This window comes from Oryctolagus cuniculus, chromosome 11, assembly GCF_051225735.1.
Source record: "Oryctolagus cuniculus isolate XC-2025 breed Fujian yellow rabbit chromosome 11, ASM5122573v1, whole genome shotgun sequence".
NCBI classification, from domain to species: domain Eukaryota; kingdom Metazoa; phylum Chordata; class Mammalia; order Lagomorpha; family Leporidae; genus Oryctolagus; species Oryctolagus cuniculus.
In genome coordinates this window covers 7,364,741-7,384,334 of record NC_142877.1, presented here as the reverse complement: position 1 = coordinate 7,384,334, position 19,594 = coordinate 7,364,741, and the positions used below count along the sequence as shown (strand labels likewise).

Below are 19,594 nucleotides of genomic sequence, written 5' to 3'. Positions count from 1 at the left end.
TACAAATGTCCAGGGGTCTTTTGCTCAAGCTAAAGAATCGGATTAGTTTTGAGGGAGACACCGTAGAGGCTGGAGATGTAAATAATAAGCTGTGTGCCCTGAACACAGGTATTATTGACGATGACCATGACAGCTGAGTTACTAAGCACTTAATTGTGACGAGCTGTGTGCTACACATGGATCTACGGACCTCAGAGAGAATTTGCCCAGCTTTATTGATCACCATAAAGCATTGTGGTACACATTACCAAGAAGGACACATCAGTGAAGAGGAGATATTGAATTAGTGCCTGTCGTGAGTTGCAAGTCAGGCACCATGACGGGTACAGTGGAAAACCAAATTGAACATCGTTGGACCAGTTGGAGGTGGGGCAGAGGGAGGATCATGAGTGTCAATCAAGTAACCGTGCAAAGGTACACAAACTTGCTATTGTGGTGAGTTATGAAGGAGAAGTCCATGGTGGATGTCTGGCTGAGCCGGAGCCAGTCTACCTCCATCGGCATCCTGGCTCCCCTGTGCTATATTTGGTGATTCTAAGACGATTACTAGTCTTTTTTGTGCCTGAAGGACGAGCATGCCTACTGTACAGGTAGTGGTGAGGATTTGTGAATTCATACTCAGCAGGTGCTCAGAAGTGTCTGGGGCCGGCATAGTCCATAGGTATTAGCTATCATCGTCATGGTTACAATGGTGTTGATGTCAGGGTCTACTGTAGGTGACTTGCTCAGAGAGGGGAGGGGCAGCAGCCACCCCTTTCTCTGTCCCTATCTCTGCCCACATTTTGCCCATCTACCTGCTTTGCTCCTAACAAAGACTACCCTTGGGCTGCTATGGCATTTTTCAATGAATTCAGGAACTAGAACCTCTGAAGGTTGTATCCCCACATGAAGCTGACGGGAAGGAGGGCAGAAGCCCACTCCCTGGCCACAGGGGGAGCAAACCGGGCTGCAGTGTACTGGTCAGCAATGCAGACTTCAGGCCCCTGGGGGTTGGGCTGAGGCTGGAACTGCACCTGATGTCACAGCCTTGTGTTGCTCAGTGTTTTTCCTTCTCCATCCCTGTGCCCTCTCGGCTTCACGGGTCTCCCAAGAACCCAGGTACAGGGACAGCCTGTGGAACGCGGCTCCCCAGGAAGAGTTCCTCCAGGAAGCTAAAGCCGGGCTCTGAATGGTAGCAGAAAAGGTGCCAGGAGGAAGGGCTGCAGGTGCCCCTGCTTCTGGGAGAACAGTGTTCCAGGAACAGAGGGACTGTGAGAATCCACTGTGGCCAGAGTCCAGAGCATTGAGTGGGTGTGGGAGCTGAGGTCTGGAGCTCGGTGGGGGCCCACTTTACATATGTGGTTCTTTGCGTTAGAGCAACGGGAAGCTGCAGACTAGGGACGAGACATGATTAGGTTTGGGTTTTGTGTTGAAGACAGATGGAAGTAAGAGTTGGGGGATCAACTGGGAATTACTGGAGTGATCCAGGCAAGAGGTTCTAATGGTTACAGCCAGCGTTGGGGTGGGTGGGTATTGGAGCAGAATGAATTTACCTATAAAATATTTAAGCAGCCGAAACATGCAAAATTATTTTGCAATCCAGAGAATCATCTTTCAGTAAAATTGCTTTTCCAAAACCTAGATGTTTGTGAGGGTAGATTTTTGATATGAAGTTGGTAAAGTGGCCATGGGAGACTATTTTCTCCTGCTAAGACCAAGTTTGAATTTTCAAAATTTTGTCATAACAATACAATGAAGAGAACAACTCTCTCAAATATTTAAAAACTTTTATTCTTACTTTCAGAGAATTCAAATATATATATAGATCAGATACAACAACTCATATGGATTTATAATTCTAAAAATACTTTCACAGCAGAGAGAAAGAAAATATCTAGTGATATGCATGTATCCACATATAAAGATAGAAATGTACATTTCTGAAATATTCCAAGAACATAACCTGAAAAGGGAAATCTTTATCAAATATCCAGAAATATATAGTCTGCTTTCAGGAAAAGTAGTAACAAAAAATGTACAAATGATGTGTAAACATAACATTTAAAGTCTTATAGATGTCTGCATTTTACATTTATAAAATCCCGTTTTCCAAGGAACTCACAATATATGAAAGGTATTATATAGTTAATCTCTAATATATGCACACTTTACTTGTGTCCTACTGACTGTCGGGAAACTGAGGCATGGAAAGTCACTTTCTGAAAGTCGTCATGAAATTTTTAAGCTCTGACTGAATTTCAGATCATTGCCCTGCACCACAGATCCTAAATCAGGTGTAGTTTATACATAAACGACTGAAGCAAATGGCCAGTAGAGCCACACACAACCCTGTACACACAAATACACAGTTTAGAAACTGTTGATTTATCCACACCCCCATGTCATAGAGGAAATACACGAACGAAATAAAGAATTTCAGAGTCACTGGGAAAAATGATGCCACAGTAAACCATTAAAGCATTCTTATGTTGGACGCTCCAACTCCCTTAAAGTGCTTCTTAAAATGTGTGTTCTTTGATTGCTCTGTAACGTTTTATTTTGTGGAAGACACAAAATAAACCAGCTCCTGAGAAATCTGAGCGAGGATGGTGCTGACACTGGCTGCATGTAAACCAGCAGTAGGCCCCGGAGGGTCTCGTATGCCAACACTCAACATGCTTCCCTGGGTTGGTTATCATCTTGGAACATACCATCATCACACAGCCAGCACAGCTTCTGGAACAGTTGTGAAGAAGAGAATGGACACCTGAGCTTGAACGTTGCATGCTGTGGTTGTTGATGTTTGCTTTCCAGTAATGCAGAAGCCGAAGGCACCATACTTGTGTGAGGTAACGATTGCTGTTCTTGGTCTGGATGGGAAAAGGCTGGAAAATAAGGCGAATCCAAAGTATATAACAAAGAAGTATAGTTAAATGAGAGGATTTTTTAAAAAATATTTGTTTATTTACTTGAAATGCAGAGTGACAGAGGGAGAGACAGAGATCCTCCATCTAGAGAACTGTGCCAGCCTCTGCTGTTCGTACGTGAACACTACAGCAGCTGGCATTTACTGAACATTTACTGAATGCCAGGCTGTGGGCAAAGTCACTGGTATTCACATCAGTTCTATACCATAGTTATTATTTTGGTCCCCATTTGACAAATGCAAAAAGTGGAGGCAGGGAAGTTAAGTAACTTCACAAGGTCACCCAGGGCTCGGGAGTCTAAACCCAAGTCTGGCCGACTTTCCAGCTTGGCTCACCCCTTTGTCGCTCCCAGCACCTTGCAGGAGCTACGAACGCTGGCCAAGCTCACCTGAGGGGTCCTATCGCTGGCAGAAGGCGATGGGGAGCTCCCGGCCTGGCACCATGATGCCCAAGTGCAGCCTCTCCACGGGCTCGTTGTCTGTGGCCACGATGGCGTATTTGCGGACAATCTGCAACACACACGCACAAAATAGCAGAATCGCCCTCTCTGTTCTCCTGCTCTATTGAAGAGCACAGAAACAAGGGCAGAAATCCAGGGAGGGCCTTACCCAGCAAAGAGCCAAGTGGAGCTGGAGCTCGGCCAGCCTGCGACCAATGCACATTCTCTTCCCAACCCCAAACGGAAGATGTGCAAACGGATTAATCTTCTTCCTGTCCTGAAGCCAACGTTCGGGTCTGAACTGCTGTGAATCTTCAAAGTTGTCTTCACTGGACCCCAACACCTGGGTATTTAGCATCAACACCGTCTAAAAACACACAAACACATAACATTTGAAATAAGCAGAAGAGAACATTTGAACAGCAAAATTGACAGAGTGACGACCTTACGTATGCAAAGCTAACTCACAAATTTGTGGAGATGATGATTGTCAATATTCAGTGAGTGTTTACAATAATACCAGGTAATAAATAGGTAAAGAATGTTCACATCTTGCATCACAATCTCACAACAACCCCATGGGGCCAGTACTTGGATAGTGGGTAAAATTGCTGCCTGCAGTACTAGCATCCCATGTGGGGTTCAGTTTGAGTCCCGGCTGCTCTACTTCCAATCCAGCTCTCAGCTATGGCCTGGGAAGGCAGTGGAAGATGGCCCAAGTCCTTGGGCTCCTGCACCCATATGGGAGACCTGGAAGAAGCTCCTGGCTCCTGGCTTCAGATCAGCTCAGCTCTGGCTGTTGCAGCCTTCTGGGGAGTGGCCCTCTCTCCCTCCCTCTCTGCCTCTGCCTCTCTGTAACTCTGCCTTTCAAAGAAAGAGAGAGAGAGAGAGAGAGAGAAGAAAGAACCCCATGGAATAGATTCTATTATTCTCCCCATTCTGCAGCTGAGTAGTTGACTCTCACAGAGGTCAGGTAACTAACTTGAGACTACAAATAAAGGTGGAACTGAATTTGAGTCTCTGTCCCTACAGCACCACAGCAGTTATTCCTAATCCTGTACTATGCACCTGGTCAACCTTGTATCACCACCTGTGTGTTTGCAAAATGACTGCTCTCCTGGTGACCAGTTTTAGGGAGATGTGCTAAGTATTTGGAAGGTATACCTCCAAGTTATATAAGCTACAGAATGTTCAAATTCTACAAATTCTACTTACCCCTTTGGGTAAAGCGTATTCACCCAGAACTGTTGCCTTGTCGAGCGTCCGAGTTGTGAACGGCACGGTCGGAGTCAGCCTGAAACACAGAGTGTGCAGTAAAGGTGGGTGCGGCCCCTGGTTCTGTGTCCAGGGTCAGCAGGAGAGCAGCTCGGGCCCCACCAGGGAGTGCCGCTCTCGCTCGCACTCCAGAGGGAAACGCGTCACAGCTCTTCAAGAAGACCTGTCTGTTTGCCAACAAGTGCACGTTTTGTTGCTGTCTCTCTGATGATCAAGGTCAGTTTGAGGCTCCCGCTGGCTGTCAGTGGTGGTTTTCTCGCTCCTCAGTGCACGTGCTTCCTGCTTTGCCATGAAGGCTGATGGCTTGTTCTCTGTCTCCGCTCTATACCCTCCACGAAACTAACACTGTTTCCTTCTAAGTCCAAGATGGGAGTTTTTTTTCCCAGAAAGTATTTAGAAAGAATTTGCAAAGAGCATTTGGTAAGAGGCTCAAAAATAAAGATGTTTCTGTGTCTCCTTATATAACAATACAGGTTGCACTAAGCCTGCCTCTCGTGTCCCTCATTCATGCCTTGATCTTAATTATTGCTGATAGCATCCATTAGTAGTTTTACTGGGGGCCAGCATTGTGGTATAGCACCCCTGGCATCCCATAAGGATGCCAATTCGTGTCCCAGCTGCTCCACGTCTGATCCAACTCCCTGCTAATGACCAGAGAAAAGCAGCAGAAGCTGGCCCAAGTGCTTGGTCTACTGCTACCCACGTGGAGACCCAGATGAAGCTCCTGACTCCTGGCTTTGGCCTGGCCCAGACCTGGCCATTGTGGCCATGTGGGGAGTGAACAGGCAGATGGAAGATTCTCTCTCTCTTCTTTCTCTTCCTCCCCCCCCATAACTCTGTATTTCAAATACATAAAAAAGTATTTCTTAAAAAAAAAAAGAGTAGTTTTATGGATTTAAAGGGGAAGACACCAGCTTACCAAGACTCACTAGCGTTTGCCCAAGTCTAGGAAATGAGTAATAGAAAAGGCTGTTGATTTCTCAGGGTGACAAATGTTTATTGTCAACAGGGGGAGCTGTGTACGAGTGGGGGAATCCTTGTGACACATTTAGGAGAGCAGATTCCTTTTTTTTTTTTTTTTTTTTTTTTTTGACAGGCAGAGTGGACAGTGAGAGAGACAGACAGAGAGAAAGATCTTCCTTTGCCATTGGTTCACCCTCCAATGGCCGCTGCGGCCGGCGCACCGCGCTGATCCGATGGCAGGAGCCAGGTACTTATCCTGGTCTCCTATGGGGTGCAGGGCCCAAGGACTTGGGCCATCCTCCACTGCACTCCTTGGCCACAGAAGAGAGCTGGCCTGGAAGGGGGGCAACCAGGACAGAATCCAGTGCCCTGACCGGGACTAGAACCCGGTGTGCTGGCGCCACAAGGCAAAGGATTAGCCTAGTGAGCCGCAGCGCCGGCTAGGAGGGCAGATTCCTGACACATTCATTCATGCTGCCGTGGGCATGCGTGTCTTCTTACCTCATTGATTCTTTGAGGCAGGCTTTTAAGTATGGCAGGTTGCTCAAATCCTCTGCCCGTGGCACCCGGTGACCAGGCAGTACACGCTGAATTTCCTTCAGAAGCTCCTGCTGGACTTGAGGGTGACGAGATAAGTTGTAGAGCACCCACATTAAGCTGTTTGCTGTCTGAAAGCCAAATGGACACAAAACTGAGTTTCTGCAAATAAAGTGCCTTGCAGTACTGCTGTGTGCACAGAGGTGGCGCTCGGCAAATAGGCCAGTTCTGTCTCTTCTCTGGCCCTTGGTAGCTGTGCCTTAAACAAATGCAGTGATATGAAAAGTCACACTTGTTTTGCAAAATGTGTTGACTAAGGATGGCTACTGCTTGAGGGACTGTTAACTAGAATGCAACAGAGAAAAAACTGCATTAGGACATTTAAAATAGGGTTTGATGCAGTAATTGTTTGACCTCTGCTGAGCACAGGAAGGCTGGTGAAACAGGGTAACACTGGGGATTCTCTCCATGCCAGCTGCAAGGCTGTGATCATGTTTTATGGTTCTGCGGGCCACTAGCCCTGGAGGAGACGGGGGGATGGATATAGGGATCCTCTGTTTTTTCTTAGGACCAAGTGTGAATTTATAGGTTTCAACAGTGAAAAGTCTCATTAGAAACTTCCATTAAAAATGCTGTAAATGAGTGAAGTCCTTGGAGCATGGCTAAAAAGAGAGTTTTAAAAAAAGTTGACAGCGCAAATGAAATGCACAAGAAAACTTTTTTTTTTTTTTGCTTTTTTACCCATGCCCCAAAAAGTTACCACAAAATAAAAGGGCGTTATCTACACTCAGGGGTTGAGGGACGTGCAGGAAGCCCTGGTCAGAGACTGCCAGCACCAGAATAGGCAGTTCTAGTGCGGAGCTGAGCATTGAGGACCGGGCAGTTCCTGACAGAGGCTCTCGCGGGGCCTTTGAAGTGGCCTCCGTTTCCTCCCCAAGGCAAAGGGAAGAGGAAAAGTGTTGATGGAAGCAGTCAGTGTGGTTTTCAGTTACATAACAGTCACCCCTCCTCGTCATCCGTATTTGTTTTGGGCCTTTCCTAGCTATTGCAGCCAGATAGTGCCCTGAAACTGGCCGCCGCGTCCTCCCGCTGTAGACAGGAAGACGCTGCCACTAAGTGCCCGTGCCACTCACGCGGACGGACAAAGTGCAACGCCATCGGAGCCCATGGTTATTTCTTATTTTTGGAAGGAGATGCCTCCCAGGCAGCCTTCCCCATGTCCGAGGTGTGGCAGCTTCAGCCACAAATAAACCGTGAATGGCATTATTACCCGAGCCCACTTTGCAAAACAGGAAGCGGGCAGAACCACTCAATTAGATGCACTTCCAGATTTCTCTGATTTTCCCAAGGCGACGTTCAGAATAGCCAGGAGAAAACAGACACGGAGGAAGTTTATACTGTATCAGCGAGCCCCGTACCACCGTGCCGCACAGAGCAACCCGAGGGCAGAGGATGGCTGAGGCTTGGACTCTAGGAAGACCGTGGGGCTGGTCCGAGAGGCCGCGGCCTGGGAACGTTCCTGGACACAAACTCTCCTGGCTTGGCCTCTGTGGTGGAGACCCCCAGCCTCCTCCTCTGGCCTCTGCGTCCACGCTCCCTCCCACCAAGGTCATACTCCAGCCTCCATCAGAGTCCGCTTTTCAAATCAGAAACTGATCAGGTGACTCCCTCACTAAAGATGCTCCAAGAGATCCCCATCATAGAGGAGCGAAATCCAGATGCCCCACAGAGGCTCACCTGGCTCTGGCCAGCGTGCCTCACTGACTTCTCCAGTCTCAACTCTGACCACATTTGCCAGCTCTCTGGCCTCATTTCCCTTTCTGCCCCAGGGCCTTTGCACATGCTGTTTTGCTGCCCAGAGTGTTCTTGACCAAGTATTGCTGTGATGGGCTCCTTCTCATCACTACAGAATCAGTTCCAATATTACTCCCTCATAGGGCTCACATTAGTTAGAAAAAGTAAGAATAACTGATTACTTTGATCATTCTATGGAATCTCAGGGTAAGTGGTTCCATAGGAAAGTGACCTAAAATACACTGCTTTTATCAACCCTATGGAGTGTGAGGAGATGAGACCTTTGTTCCCAGATGTAGAAAATTCTACATTTCCTTTAGGCAAAAAAGCACTAAGAGAGGCCAGTGTGTGGCACAGCAGGGTAAGCCACCTCCTGCAGTGGCAGCATCCCATAGGAGCACCAGCTCAAGTCCCAGCTGCTCCACTTCCAGTCGAGCTCCCTGCTGTTGCACCGAGGAAGACAGCAGATGATGGCCTAAGTGCTTGGGACCCTGTCACCTACATGGGAGACCCAGATGGACTTCTAGGCTCCTGGCGTCAGCCTGGATCTGTCTTGGCCATTGTGGAGTGAACCAGTGCGTAGAAGATATTCTCATTCATATTCTCTCTCTCTCTCTCAAGACTTATTTATTTATTTGAAAGGCAGAGTTATGCAGAGGCAGAGAGAGAGAGGTCTTCCATCTGCTGGTACATTCCCCAGATGGCTGCAATGGCCAGAGCTGGGAAAATCTGAAGCCAGGAGCCTGGAGCTTCCTCTGGGTCTCCCACATGGGTGTAGGAGCCCAAGGACTTGAGCCATCTTCTACTGCTTTCTCAGGCCATAGCAGAGAGCTGGAGTGGAAGAGAAACAGCCCACACTTGAACTGGAGCCCATATGGGATGCTGGCACTGCAGGTGGCAGCTTTACCTGCTACGCCACAACGCTGGCCCCAGCTCTCTCTCCTCTCTGTGACTTGAGCACCCTGCACCAAGGCCTCACTCACCGTCTCCACCGCGGCCAGCTGGAGCTCCGTGACGGCAGCATACAGCTCTTTCTTGGAAAGCTGACTGCGGTGGTAAATATCACAAAGGAAGTCCGCGCTGGGCTGCTGGGAATATTTCTCTAGCCGGTTGTCGACACAAGACTTGACTGTTAGGAGGAGAGGAAGGGGGGGGGGCATCAGTTGAAAAGTAGGAGGGAAAGAATGAGAGGGAAGCCAAGGCCGAGATCCTTGCAGCATCTCTAGGGACTTTGCAGGCACGCTGATAGTTCCAGAACTAAGCTGATGCTGCCTTCTTGTTAAACAAGGGTTTGTGCATGCGCAAACTCTAACCTGCATCGGGATCACCACGGCATCTTAAAATGCAGAGCCTGACTCAGGGGCCTAGAGTGGGCCTGGAAATCTGCATCTTTACCAAGTTCCCAAGGGGTGCAGGTGCTGCTGGTCTGCAGGCCGTGTGTGAGCAGCAAGATGATCTCGGGGTTTGAAAGAGACCAGCATGAGAGGGAGGTGGGATTTGCGCTTACTTCCAGGATCGAAACTTGGGTCTAGGAATCACCAAACACACACACACACCATGTGTGCATAAGCGGAGTGTCCACGCGTGCTGACAATACTGCTGTAGGTTTCTAGCATCTGTAAAGCACATTCTGGGCAGGTGGCTCCTTCCCTTCGGTCGATTATGCAAGCAGCCACCAGACTAGGAATACGGCTGCTGCTGCTGCTGCTGCTGTGTGGTACGGCATCAGGGTTTGAGGGCTGGGACCCTTCCTCCTGGCCTCAGCCCTGGCCTCACCATCGCCCCACGTGTGACCTTACTTAATGTCACCTCATGGATGGCTAATGGACCCGCTGTATAGATCTGTAGTGCAGATTAGATGAATCTGTGTGTGAACAAAATCCCTCCATCGTGCAGCAGAAACAGCTCTGACACACTGAGAAAGTATGACACTTTTATTATTGGTAGGCTATCTATATTAGGTACTGAGGTAGGGACTATTATTATTGTTAGCCCATTTTAGAGACCAGGCAAGTGAGGATGAAAAGCTGCCAGCACATTTGACCAAGCCACCATACCCATGAACTCAGGGATGTTGACTTCAAAACTCTTGCTTTCTAAGCCATTCTTAGTTCCCAAAGGAGACTACAGAAGGCTGTCTCCTTCCTTCCCCTAGCACTCTACACGAGAGGGGTCCCAAACCCATTTGTGTGCAAAGCCTGAACGACCCAGGAGGAGCAACCCTATGGTAGGGCCAAGGCAGTGAGACCAAGCAGACCCTTGAAGACCGCGCCACAGCAGCTGGGAGGCAGGGCTGCGGGGGCTGTCTTGGCCCCAGGTAAAGACGGCCCCTTTACCTGATCTGAAAATAGTGTCCCAGGCCAGCGTGTGGGCCTGCCAGATCTTGGTGTTGAGGCTCCGGTGCAGCTCGACAGGCGTGACCATCATCCTCCCAAACGTGCTCATCATCTGCGGGAAACACCAACACCTCTAGCTTCCAGCGTCTCCTTTCACATGGACTTACATCCTGGAAGGACACTACTCCACGCCACAGCCCCTGTGCTCCTCAAAGAGCAGAACTCAAAGACAGCCCCGCCTGCTCCACGCTGGTCCTGCAGGCAGTGCCCACGTTTACCCAAAGTCACCTATGAGATGATTTTCCAGTGGGTGTATTCAATAACAGATGTTAGGTCTTAGGACTGAATCACCAAAAATTAAAATGAAATAATAAGAAAGGGAAGACTTTAACTTTCACATATACTTCCGCTTCTAATAATTTCCAAGCCTCTGCTATTCCATCTGTCATATCCACACACTTTCTAAACTACTCAAATATTTAAAATCTGTAAAACTTCAGGTGCTTTTTTTTTTTTTTTTTTTTTTGACAGAGTGGACAGTGAGAGAGAGAGACAGAGAGAAAGGTCTTCCTGTTGCTGTTGGTTCACCCTCCAATGGCCGCCGCGGCTGATCTGAAGCCAGGAGCCAGGTACTTATCCTGGTCTCCCATGGGGTACAGGGCCCAAGTACTTGGGCCATCCTCCACTGCACTCCCTGGCCACAGCAGAGAGCTGGCCTGGAAGAGGGGCAACCAGGACAGAATCTGGCGCCCCAACCGGGACTAGAACCCAGTGTGCCGGCACTGCAAGGCAGAGGATTAGCCTAGTGAGCCGTGGCGCTGGCCCAGGTGCTTCTTAAAAACTCTGTTAATCAACTGACTTTCAATCGCAATACCTATTTTAACCTTGCCTAAAGAAAGACATCATGGGTGTCTCGTGCTTATTTGTGATATGTGCATCTGCACACTTGCATAAATTAAAGTGCGTAACACACATCAAAGTGAACACTTGGCTACTGAAATAAGACGTAGGCACACCACCCTCAGGAAGTGCTGTGATGCACAAGCGTTCAGTGCTGTAAAGCATCACTCAGGAAAACCTGGTCTCCCAGTGGGGATGCTTACTGTTTTGATGGCCGCAATGAAGTTCAAAGCATCATCCCTTGCATTCTTCTGAAGGAGCCCAAATCTCTTCTCATACAACACCAGGCAGATACCTGTTATTGAAAATAATCACCACTGTTACACAGTCACAGCGACACTGGAGTCTGCGATTAGCTGGCTAATAGACTGCATTCTGTGTCTTGTTAAAGGACAAGCAGAAGCCCAAGAACATGGGAAGAAAGACAATCCAAGGGAAGGGAACAGGATCCCTTGTTCTGCAAATATCTCTGGGTGCAATGATCCCTCCCCTTGGACCTCTTGGCCAGAGGCACAGTGTTCTGGTGTAGTGAGCCACGGGCTGTGTCCAAGGTGCAACCAGTCAGGGCTGTGCTATGCCCATAGCCCAGCTGCATTATTGGAGAGGTGTGTTGGCTTCTGTTCCTGTTTTGACCAAAGGGAAGCCAATTGGTGAGAGGAAGACATGGAGATGCAGGACTTAGGGAGTGAGTCCCCACAGTGTGCCATGTATTGGGCTAGTTTTGATAGAAAGATTAGATAGATGGGTAGATGGATTTCCATTTCCTCATTTTGACATAAACTTTTAAAAACTAAAATCCTCAAGTCTTTATTTTGAAATTTTTTTCCTGCAGAAAAGACAGAACAGTATAACACATCTGTCTTCTCTGTGCTCCACACTGAATGCAGAACGCAGTGACCAGTAAGAGCTTGCGTACTGCCCTCTGTGTGTGTGCGTGTCCATGTGCAGGTGTCTGTGTGCTGAGCGTGTGAAGGCTCCGTCACCGTGCACAAGGCTTCACAGTGCAACACTTTGGCAGTGACCCCCAAGAACAAAGGCCTTGTCCTGCAGGAGCATGGAGTCAGTAACACCCTAACACTGGCCGTGCTGTAGTATGTCTACCATGCACCCTCCTAAAAGCTTCCTTGTGGTCCTAGAAATGATTTCCTATAGCCATTTTCTTTTGAGAGCCAGGACCACCATCACTGCCTTTTGGTGGGTGGATAACCAGCTCTGCCATTGGACCCGCAGGGTAAATAACTGAGCTATGATGACGAAGCTGAGGCCTGAGACACCTGGGGCAGCACAGCTCCCTAACTCTCCGGACTGCAGGTGACTCTCCCTCACCCAAAATGCACAAGTCCCAAAGGGTTTCTGATTTCAGATTTTTTGGAATTATGGGACATTTGCCTATGCCTAATGAGGTACCTTGAGGATGGGACTCAAGTCCAAACACAAAATTCATTTATGTTCCTCATACCCCTGCTGCCCAGAGCCTGAAGGTCATTTTATACCATATGTAGAATAATTTTTGTGCATGAAGCTAAGTTGCAGTGTCTGAAGGTTTCCCCTTGGGGTGTCAGTCAGTGCTCAGAAAGGGTTGGATCTGGGAGCGTTTCCGATTGTGGATTTTCGGACTAAGGATGCTGAGCCTGCCCATCCATGTTCCGCAAACTCCACTCTCCTTACTCAACCTTTCCACGTTTCCTCCTGTTTGTGTTCACCGAAGCATGGTTCGGGTACCCCTGGGAGGATTAGGGTAGCTCACAGTGTTACATGAACTTTCAAAACAAAGTTGCTGATGTTTACAGTGGCCTATTTATGGAGTGGTTCTCACTTTGGATTTATGGACATGTTCTGAGTTCTCAAAGTAAACCTAGAGCATTAGTGCAAATGGAAGGTAGCTCTGTCACCAGGTGGTATGCAGTTCCTCAATGTATGAAATGTGGGAACTGACTGCTTACCGGGTGATCACTGTTTCACTGGCCCTCTTTGTTAATAAAACACTCAACAGCACAAACTTCTGCAGGGCATTTGGGGGGTCACAGCCCCACGGTAGCAGCAGGACCAACCCACCCACACATTCCAGGGTTTCGGAAACACTAAGCTTGGGTGGGAGCAGCAGCCAGGAGGGCTGTTTTCCCATGTGTGTGGAATCTGGGGGTACCCGTTTCAAATCAAATGCACGCAGTTGCCACTGTGCAAATGCATTCGTTTGCATTCACTACACGAGAATGAATCTCTCCTGAAATACCTCCTTTTGCTGGAGTTTATCATTGATCTCATGTAGAGCAGACATTGATAACGTCCTGCTCAATATTCATCCTCTCTCCCATCTCTTCCCTAGAAGAAGCCAAGTTTTTTAGTGTGTCAGATAAAAAACTCACAGTTAAGACTCTGATGACACACCTGTTGCCTGCTCTCCCAGCCTCCTTTGTAGCAGCCACAGTAACTGCATGACCCAGTCTTGGTCAGTGAAACCTACACAAAGTCCTCATTTTACTTTCCTGACAAAGGGAGACCAGGGCCTCTGCCTTAGCTCCTCCCCCTTTCCTCCATTTTGCCTAGAATGCAGGAGCAAGGCCAGGAGCAGCAGCTGCCGCCCGCCCGCCACCGTGCACCAAGGCTGAGTGAGCTGGAAGCTGGAAAGGGTTTGGGGTGTGAGTGCACCCTGGAATGGCAGCTGTGGGCTGCCTTCCTCGAGACGTCGCCTACTGCTAGACAACATCTGTGAAACCACCAGAGTCAAGTGTTCCTTGACTTGCAACCAAATGCATTCCTTGCTCCTTAATTAGTACTTTCAGCGGGAAATTCCAAAACATTCACTTCTTTTCTCCTCTGTAACTGGTCGCTCCATTGGTTCCTGTTTCTCTTAGTACCTCCTATGCTTTTTATTTGCGCAGACATTTCTAATGTGTTGAGACAGTTGGTCCACAAATATTAAAAGAAGCTGATCTGATGGGGTCAGGTCACCACGAAAGGCTCCTTCTCCAGTCCCTCTCTTCAGCAGCCAAAATGATCCTTCCAGCAAAACCGACTAGGTCACTCCATGCTAAAAGCCTTCCAGCATAGCTCTGCCCTCTCACAGGCTCAAATCCAAGCTCTGGTCCTTGGTTTGTAGGCCTTCTATGAGCTGGCTGCTGTGCTACTCTCTTCTTGTGTCCTTACCACACCATGTGATAAGGTTAGGAGTTCAAGTTCTCGCTGGGACCTGGTGTCTGCCTCTCTTGACCTTGTCTTGTTTCATAGCCTCCTGTCCTTTGTCCCTTGCTCATCATGATCCACTCCCATCAGCAGCCTCTATGTTTCTCAGATGTAGCATTCCTGCTTCTTCTCTCCTGGGCATTTGCACTTCCCATCAACACTGCCTGGAATGCCCGTTTCCAGTAACCCCCATGCCTTGCTCCTTCCCTAAGTCTCACCTCAGATATCTTCCTACTAGAGAGGATTTCTCTCGCCCAGGCACTTCTCTTTCTTAACTCCATTACTCTTGCTCCCTGACAGAGTGTGAGTAAAATGTTTTACATATCCATCGTCATCCCTAGTATCTGGGCTCCAGGAGGGCAAGCATGTTGCCTGTTTCATTCATTGCTGTGTCCCTGGCACCTAGCGCAGTACCTGCACATAGTAGGTGTTCAACGACTTCAGAAACACCCTATGGTGCAAGGCGTAAATGAAGTGGCTAAAAGAGGCATGCAAAGGGCCCTACCAGCAATAGAATAATCACCAATAGCTGTGTGTTATCCCCCCTTGTTGCTTACAAAATCAAATGAACCCCACGAGAAAACAACTTACTTTCAAATGACCACTTGTTCAGTTCACCGTAGAGGTCTCCAATGTGGCCTCTTTCATCACAGAGTTCATCCATTCTACCCATAAAATCAGCCAGGACCTTGAAAGAAACCAACCGTAAAGGATACATTTTAATGCCATTGAAGGAAAACAAAAGTTTCAAGCTTAGTGTGAGAACTCCGGGTTTTGCTACATTGTGTATTCTCGGCCTATAATGTGATTCCTTCCGACCTCACATTATTTGATGAGGCATTCCTCTGGGAACCCACCTTGTCCTCTAACAACCTGGTCTGGGGTTATTTCCCGAGTTCTCTCTGAAGCCACCCTGAAGCTTAGGTTTCAGCTTTCCATCTAAAAATGTTTCTGGCAACTCAAGAAACAGAAAACGTTTCTTTTACTCAGAATGGGGAAACAAACCACAAGGGAGGACTCAGCCAAGTGTCTGGGTGGGCACGACAGCTCAAGGCTGGAGAGGCCACAGCCGTCCTGAGGTTTGCACTTCCACGTCAGGGCCAGCAAGCATCTCTTTATTCTCTGATTGCTGGGCTAAGCAGGTCTAACCTGGTGGCGGGAGGTTTGCGAACTCTGGATGCAGCTCCCTCACCGCCCAGCTCTGGGACCTCGGGACAGTCACAGGTCTTCAGATGCTGGTTTCAGAAACCAGGCTTTTAGATGAATAGCATTTCACGTTTAATGAAGAACCAAGTGATTTACTAGCTGATCCTCACAGCAGCCCTGTGTGGTGGTCGGTACAGTCACTCCTCCCATTCTGTAACAAACCAGAAAGCTGAGCCTTTGGATGCTCAGTCACTTGCCCATGGACTTATGGCTGACGAGTTGCTATTCTGAACCCTGGAAACCAGCTGTGCATGACTATAAAGCCTGCACCAGGAACCAATAGGCATGGTTAGCTTGCCCATTTAGTGCATGAAAAAGTGCTTTGAGTTTGTAATCATTAAAAAATCAAGAGATTTCACATGAACCTATAGATTTCCTTCCGCTCATCAAAAAATACTAATTGCATGGCTGCTCCAGGCGACACTGGGTCTTCATCCCCATGTGGCAGTAATTTGCTGGAACTGGAAGGGCATGCATGATTCATTTGCTAAAATCCTTGCTGGGCCTGTCTTATTCTTGTATATTAATTATGTGAATGCTGGAAGCTTCCGAGTTGGTAAGCCTTCACCTGTACAACCCCATCTGGGACCAAGTTCAGTTCAAAACAAGCATCCAAAGTGAACAGGAGCAGAAAGAGATGGCCATATGCATAAAGCCCCATTTAGCCCTCTGTTGGCTAAAGGGTAATGTGGTAGTGCCTGAGCCCGGCATAGAAACACTGTGAAGACTAGCCTTGGTTCAGAGAAACCCTCACGTCAGCCCACTGAATGTCCAGTTCTCAGCACACTGAGTCATCTCATGCCTCAGTGGGGTCAGCAGACTATTGGCCTGAATGCTTCTCTTTACCTTCTGTGCCTTGCAGACTCCTATCATCCTGCAAAACCCAGCTCAAATGTCCCTAAGAACTTTAGAAGCTTTTTCTCATGAAATCCTCATAGCAAACCTGTGGGGTAGAAACTGTTACCCCCACTTTGTAGACTGGGAAACTGAAGCATGGTCAGGTATCCGATGGGTGGAAGGCAGGGACTTAAATTCAAGACTGTAAAATACCACCATCTGTACTCTTAACTGCTTCGTCATTGTGATATTGCTTTAAAGAAGGGTAAAGAGAGAGGAATAAGGATTTGGGATGGGGAGGTTACAGAGAGGAAAAGAAAGAGAAGACCTCTGCATCATCCAATTGGCATGCTTTTCTCTGTGCACTGTAGGTGAGCCTTGAAGCCCCATGGACATCCCTCTATCCCCAAGAGTCCCAGGAAAGCCGGCGCCAGTCTGCCAACCTCATTGATTTTGGCGTCCAGCTTCATGACTTCCGCTGGTTTCATTAGTTTCTTTTGAAAGGCACTCCGGACTCTCTGCCAGTCTTTTCCTTCCCTGGGAGAGAAGCAGGATTTCATTTAGAGCAGATCGAAAAGGAAAGGGGGCGCGAGGATACCTCCCGCTGCAACTTCCTGAACCATCAATCAAATGAGCACTGCCAGTCAGGCCAGGAAACACCCAGGGGCGTTCGCATTAGCATATCGCAGGCTGGTTTGCCCAGAGAGTTAAAAAAAAGCACCTTTCCTCCCAGCTACAGACTGCACCAGAAAGGTGGAGCCTGGGGCAGTGAAGGGGCCTTCGTAGGGCTAGGACTAGGGGGTCTGGAGCCTTAATTCCCTCCAAAGGGAGCAGGGACGCAAGCGGTCCCTCAGCAAACCACTGGGATTTGATCCAGGAAAAAACTTGACTTCTTTCAATTCATGGACTTGGGTCTCGCATTCCCCAAACACCCCAAATTTAGAATTTTTCCACAGTCAGAGCCTGCCCTGGCTAGTAAAAAGCCTACTGCCTTGACGCACCCTTGTACAGGTGCTCCTAGCTGACCAACAGCTTTGTGATGCTCCTGCCTTAGTGGGATTTTTAGTTCTAGTAATTCTGCCCCCCCCCCCCCATACAACTACTAGGTATTACAATTTGGGGATTTTAAAGAAAGAGCACCTACTTGTTAAATGCTAGCAATTAAAAAGCAGAGGAGTCACATTACACAAGAGCATTTTTCTAACTAAAATGGGACCCTGACATCCCTCCTCATCCCACCTTTGCAGATAATCCTAGGAAGTGACACCTCATCCTCTACAGAAAGCAAGAGCAGTGCCCAGAGCGGAGGAGGTAAAGTTTCAGTTTTCAGCTGACACGGGGGGATCATTTTGTGTGTAGAGGGCTTTGCCTGGCATGCTGAGTTGAGAACCTCATCCCTCCCAAGAATCTGACCGTGACAGTTCGACTAATCGTGTTTTGGTATCTCTGATGGAAAGTAAGCCCCTTCCCAGCTGCCCGAGAGAACGCAGGTGCCGGGACACTGCTGGTGTTCAGGATGGCACCTGCTCCATGAATGGGCTTTGAATTCAGCCCCTCCTAAGTAGGGTCGGACCCCAGGGTCCCCTCGCTCTGGCCTTTCCCCCAAATTCCTGGCCCCAGTGCCGCCCGCCGGACTCACAGGATCAGCAGCCCGTAGCCTTCCTTGCGGTAGTCGCGATAGGCCTTCCAGGGTTTGATCTCCAGCCGCTGCGGGTAGGCGCTCTCGGTGCGGTACAGCGCTTCCAGAAGGCCGGGCGAGCCCAGGTGCACGGAGTCGAAGGAGCCCAGCTTCATGCGGAAGATCTCGCCGTACTTCCTGTGGTACCCGGCCTGCAGCGGACCGGCGCGGCGGGAGTCAGCGCGCATCCACAGCGGAGCTGAGCGCGCAGCCTCCTCCCTCCGCCCCCGGGGTCCTGGGGACACCCGCGCTCCCGGGGAGGGCGTGGGCGCGGGGTCGGGAGGTGGTGTTTACCAGGGTGTCGTGCTGTTTCTTGAGCCCCCCTTTCCAGAGAATCTCCAGCAGGCTGCCCAGCAGTGGCCAGTTGGTGGGGCCGGGCAGGGCGGCCGCGTCCTGCGTCTCGCCACGTGCGCCCAGCGGGCAGAGGGGCACCTCGGGCGGCTCCGGGGGCCCGCACGCCGCGGATGTCACGCTTCTGGGGGGCTGCCCGAGGCCGCTCAGCTGCCGCAGGAAGGCGGCCAGGGAGCGGCTGTTGCCGATGGGGGAGCTCATGACAGGGCGGGAAACCGGACGCGTGGAAGGCGAAATACGGGGGGGCGCTGGCGAGATTTGGGGTCTGGACAAATCTGGGAAGGAGAGGCAAAGAGAGCCAGCGGGTGTGACGGAGGGGACAGAGGAGGGACGCGGGGCAGGAAGGACTTCGGTGAAGATGCTTGGCAGCGCTGCGCTGTGCAGCTGCCTCGGGGCGCAGGTGCCCGCCTGCTGTGGCTTCAGGGCCTGGAGGAGCGTAGCCGGTGTTTGGTGCCTCTCGGGAGAGCAGAGGGAGGACTGTGGGTCTGCCGGGGACTCTGCAAGTCTGACTTCTACGATCTGACGGGCGGTGGCCAGCAGGGTGGAAGCGATGCTGCTGGTGGCGCCGTTGCCTCCCGTCGCTCTCCGTGCGCCCATGCCCGGGGACCAGTTTTTATGGAGCCAGGGCAGCCCTGGGTGGCCAATAGACGTGCCGCAGGGGGCGGAGTGGGCCTGGGCTGGCCAAGCCCCGAGGGACGCGGGACCCGGGGGAGGGGATGGGGGCGGAAAGCACAAGGAGTCAGCGAGGTGAGCGAGGGCACCCAGGCCTCGGGTGACCGGTGCGCTGCTGCCTGAGCGGGAACTGCGGGCTCCGCCCCGGAGATGAAGCCCCAGGGAGGCACGCGGAGCCGGAGTTCACCGGGTGCGCGCCGAGCGCGTCTCCCCGCCCTTGCCCGGCGGGCAGGAGCGGGTCCAGGCTGCAGCCCGGCGCTTACACAACCGCGACGCTGGGCGGGCGAGGTCCCCGAGTGGGGAAGGAGGGGAAGGAGGGCTGCGCCTGCCAGGGGCGCGCGCCTGCCGCGGAGCCAGGTTTCCGCCTGCCCTAAGCTTCTTTCGGAGGAAGCTTGGCCCCTGGGAGGATTTGACACTTTGTAAAATGCCTGTGAAGAGGGGATTTCCCCCTAGAGGGTGAACAAGAATGAGAGGAGCCCATGGAGCTCGCAGACTTTCCTCCAGGCTGCTCCAGTTT

General features: G+C 50.1%; 1 protein-coding gene across 1 annotated transcript; it reads right to left on the bottom strand.

The window, feature by feature from the left end:
* Positions 1–1,749: 1,749 nt before the first annotated feature.
* On the bottom strand, positions 1,750–19,105 carry CYP24A1 (cytochrome P450 family 24 subfamily A member 1). The gene is made up of 12 exons (XM_002720881.6): positions 18,349–19,105; positions 18,016–18,206; positions 16,820–16,913; positions 14,925–15,021; positions 11,354–11,445; positions 10,251–10,362; positions 8,898–9,043; positions 6,085–6,251; positions 4,561–4,639; positions 3,515–3,712; positions 3,295–3,415; positions 1,750–2,864 (listed from the first exon to the last, which is right to left on the bottom strand). The coding sequence occupies exons 1-11, from the start codon at positions 19,000–19,002 to the stop codon at positions 3,305–3,307; spliced, it is 1,941 nt and encodes a 646-aa protein (XP_002720927.4). The 5' UTR covers positions 19,003–19,105; the 3' UTR covers positions 1,750–2,864; positions 3,295–3,304.
* Positions 19,106–19,594: the final 489 nt, after the last annotated feature.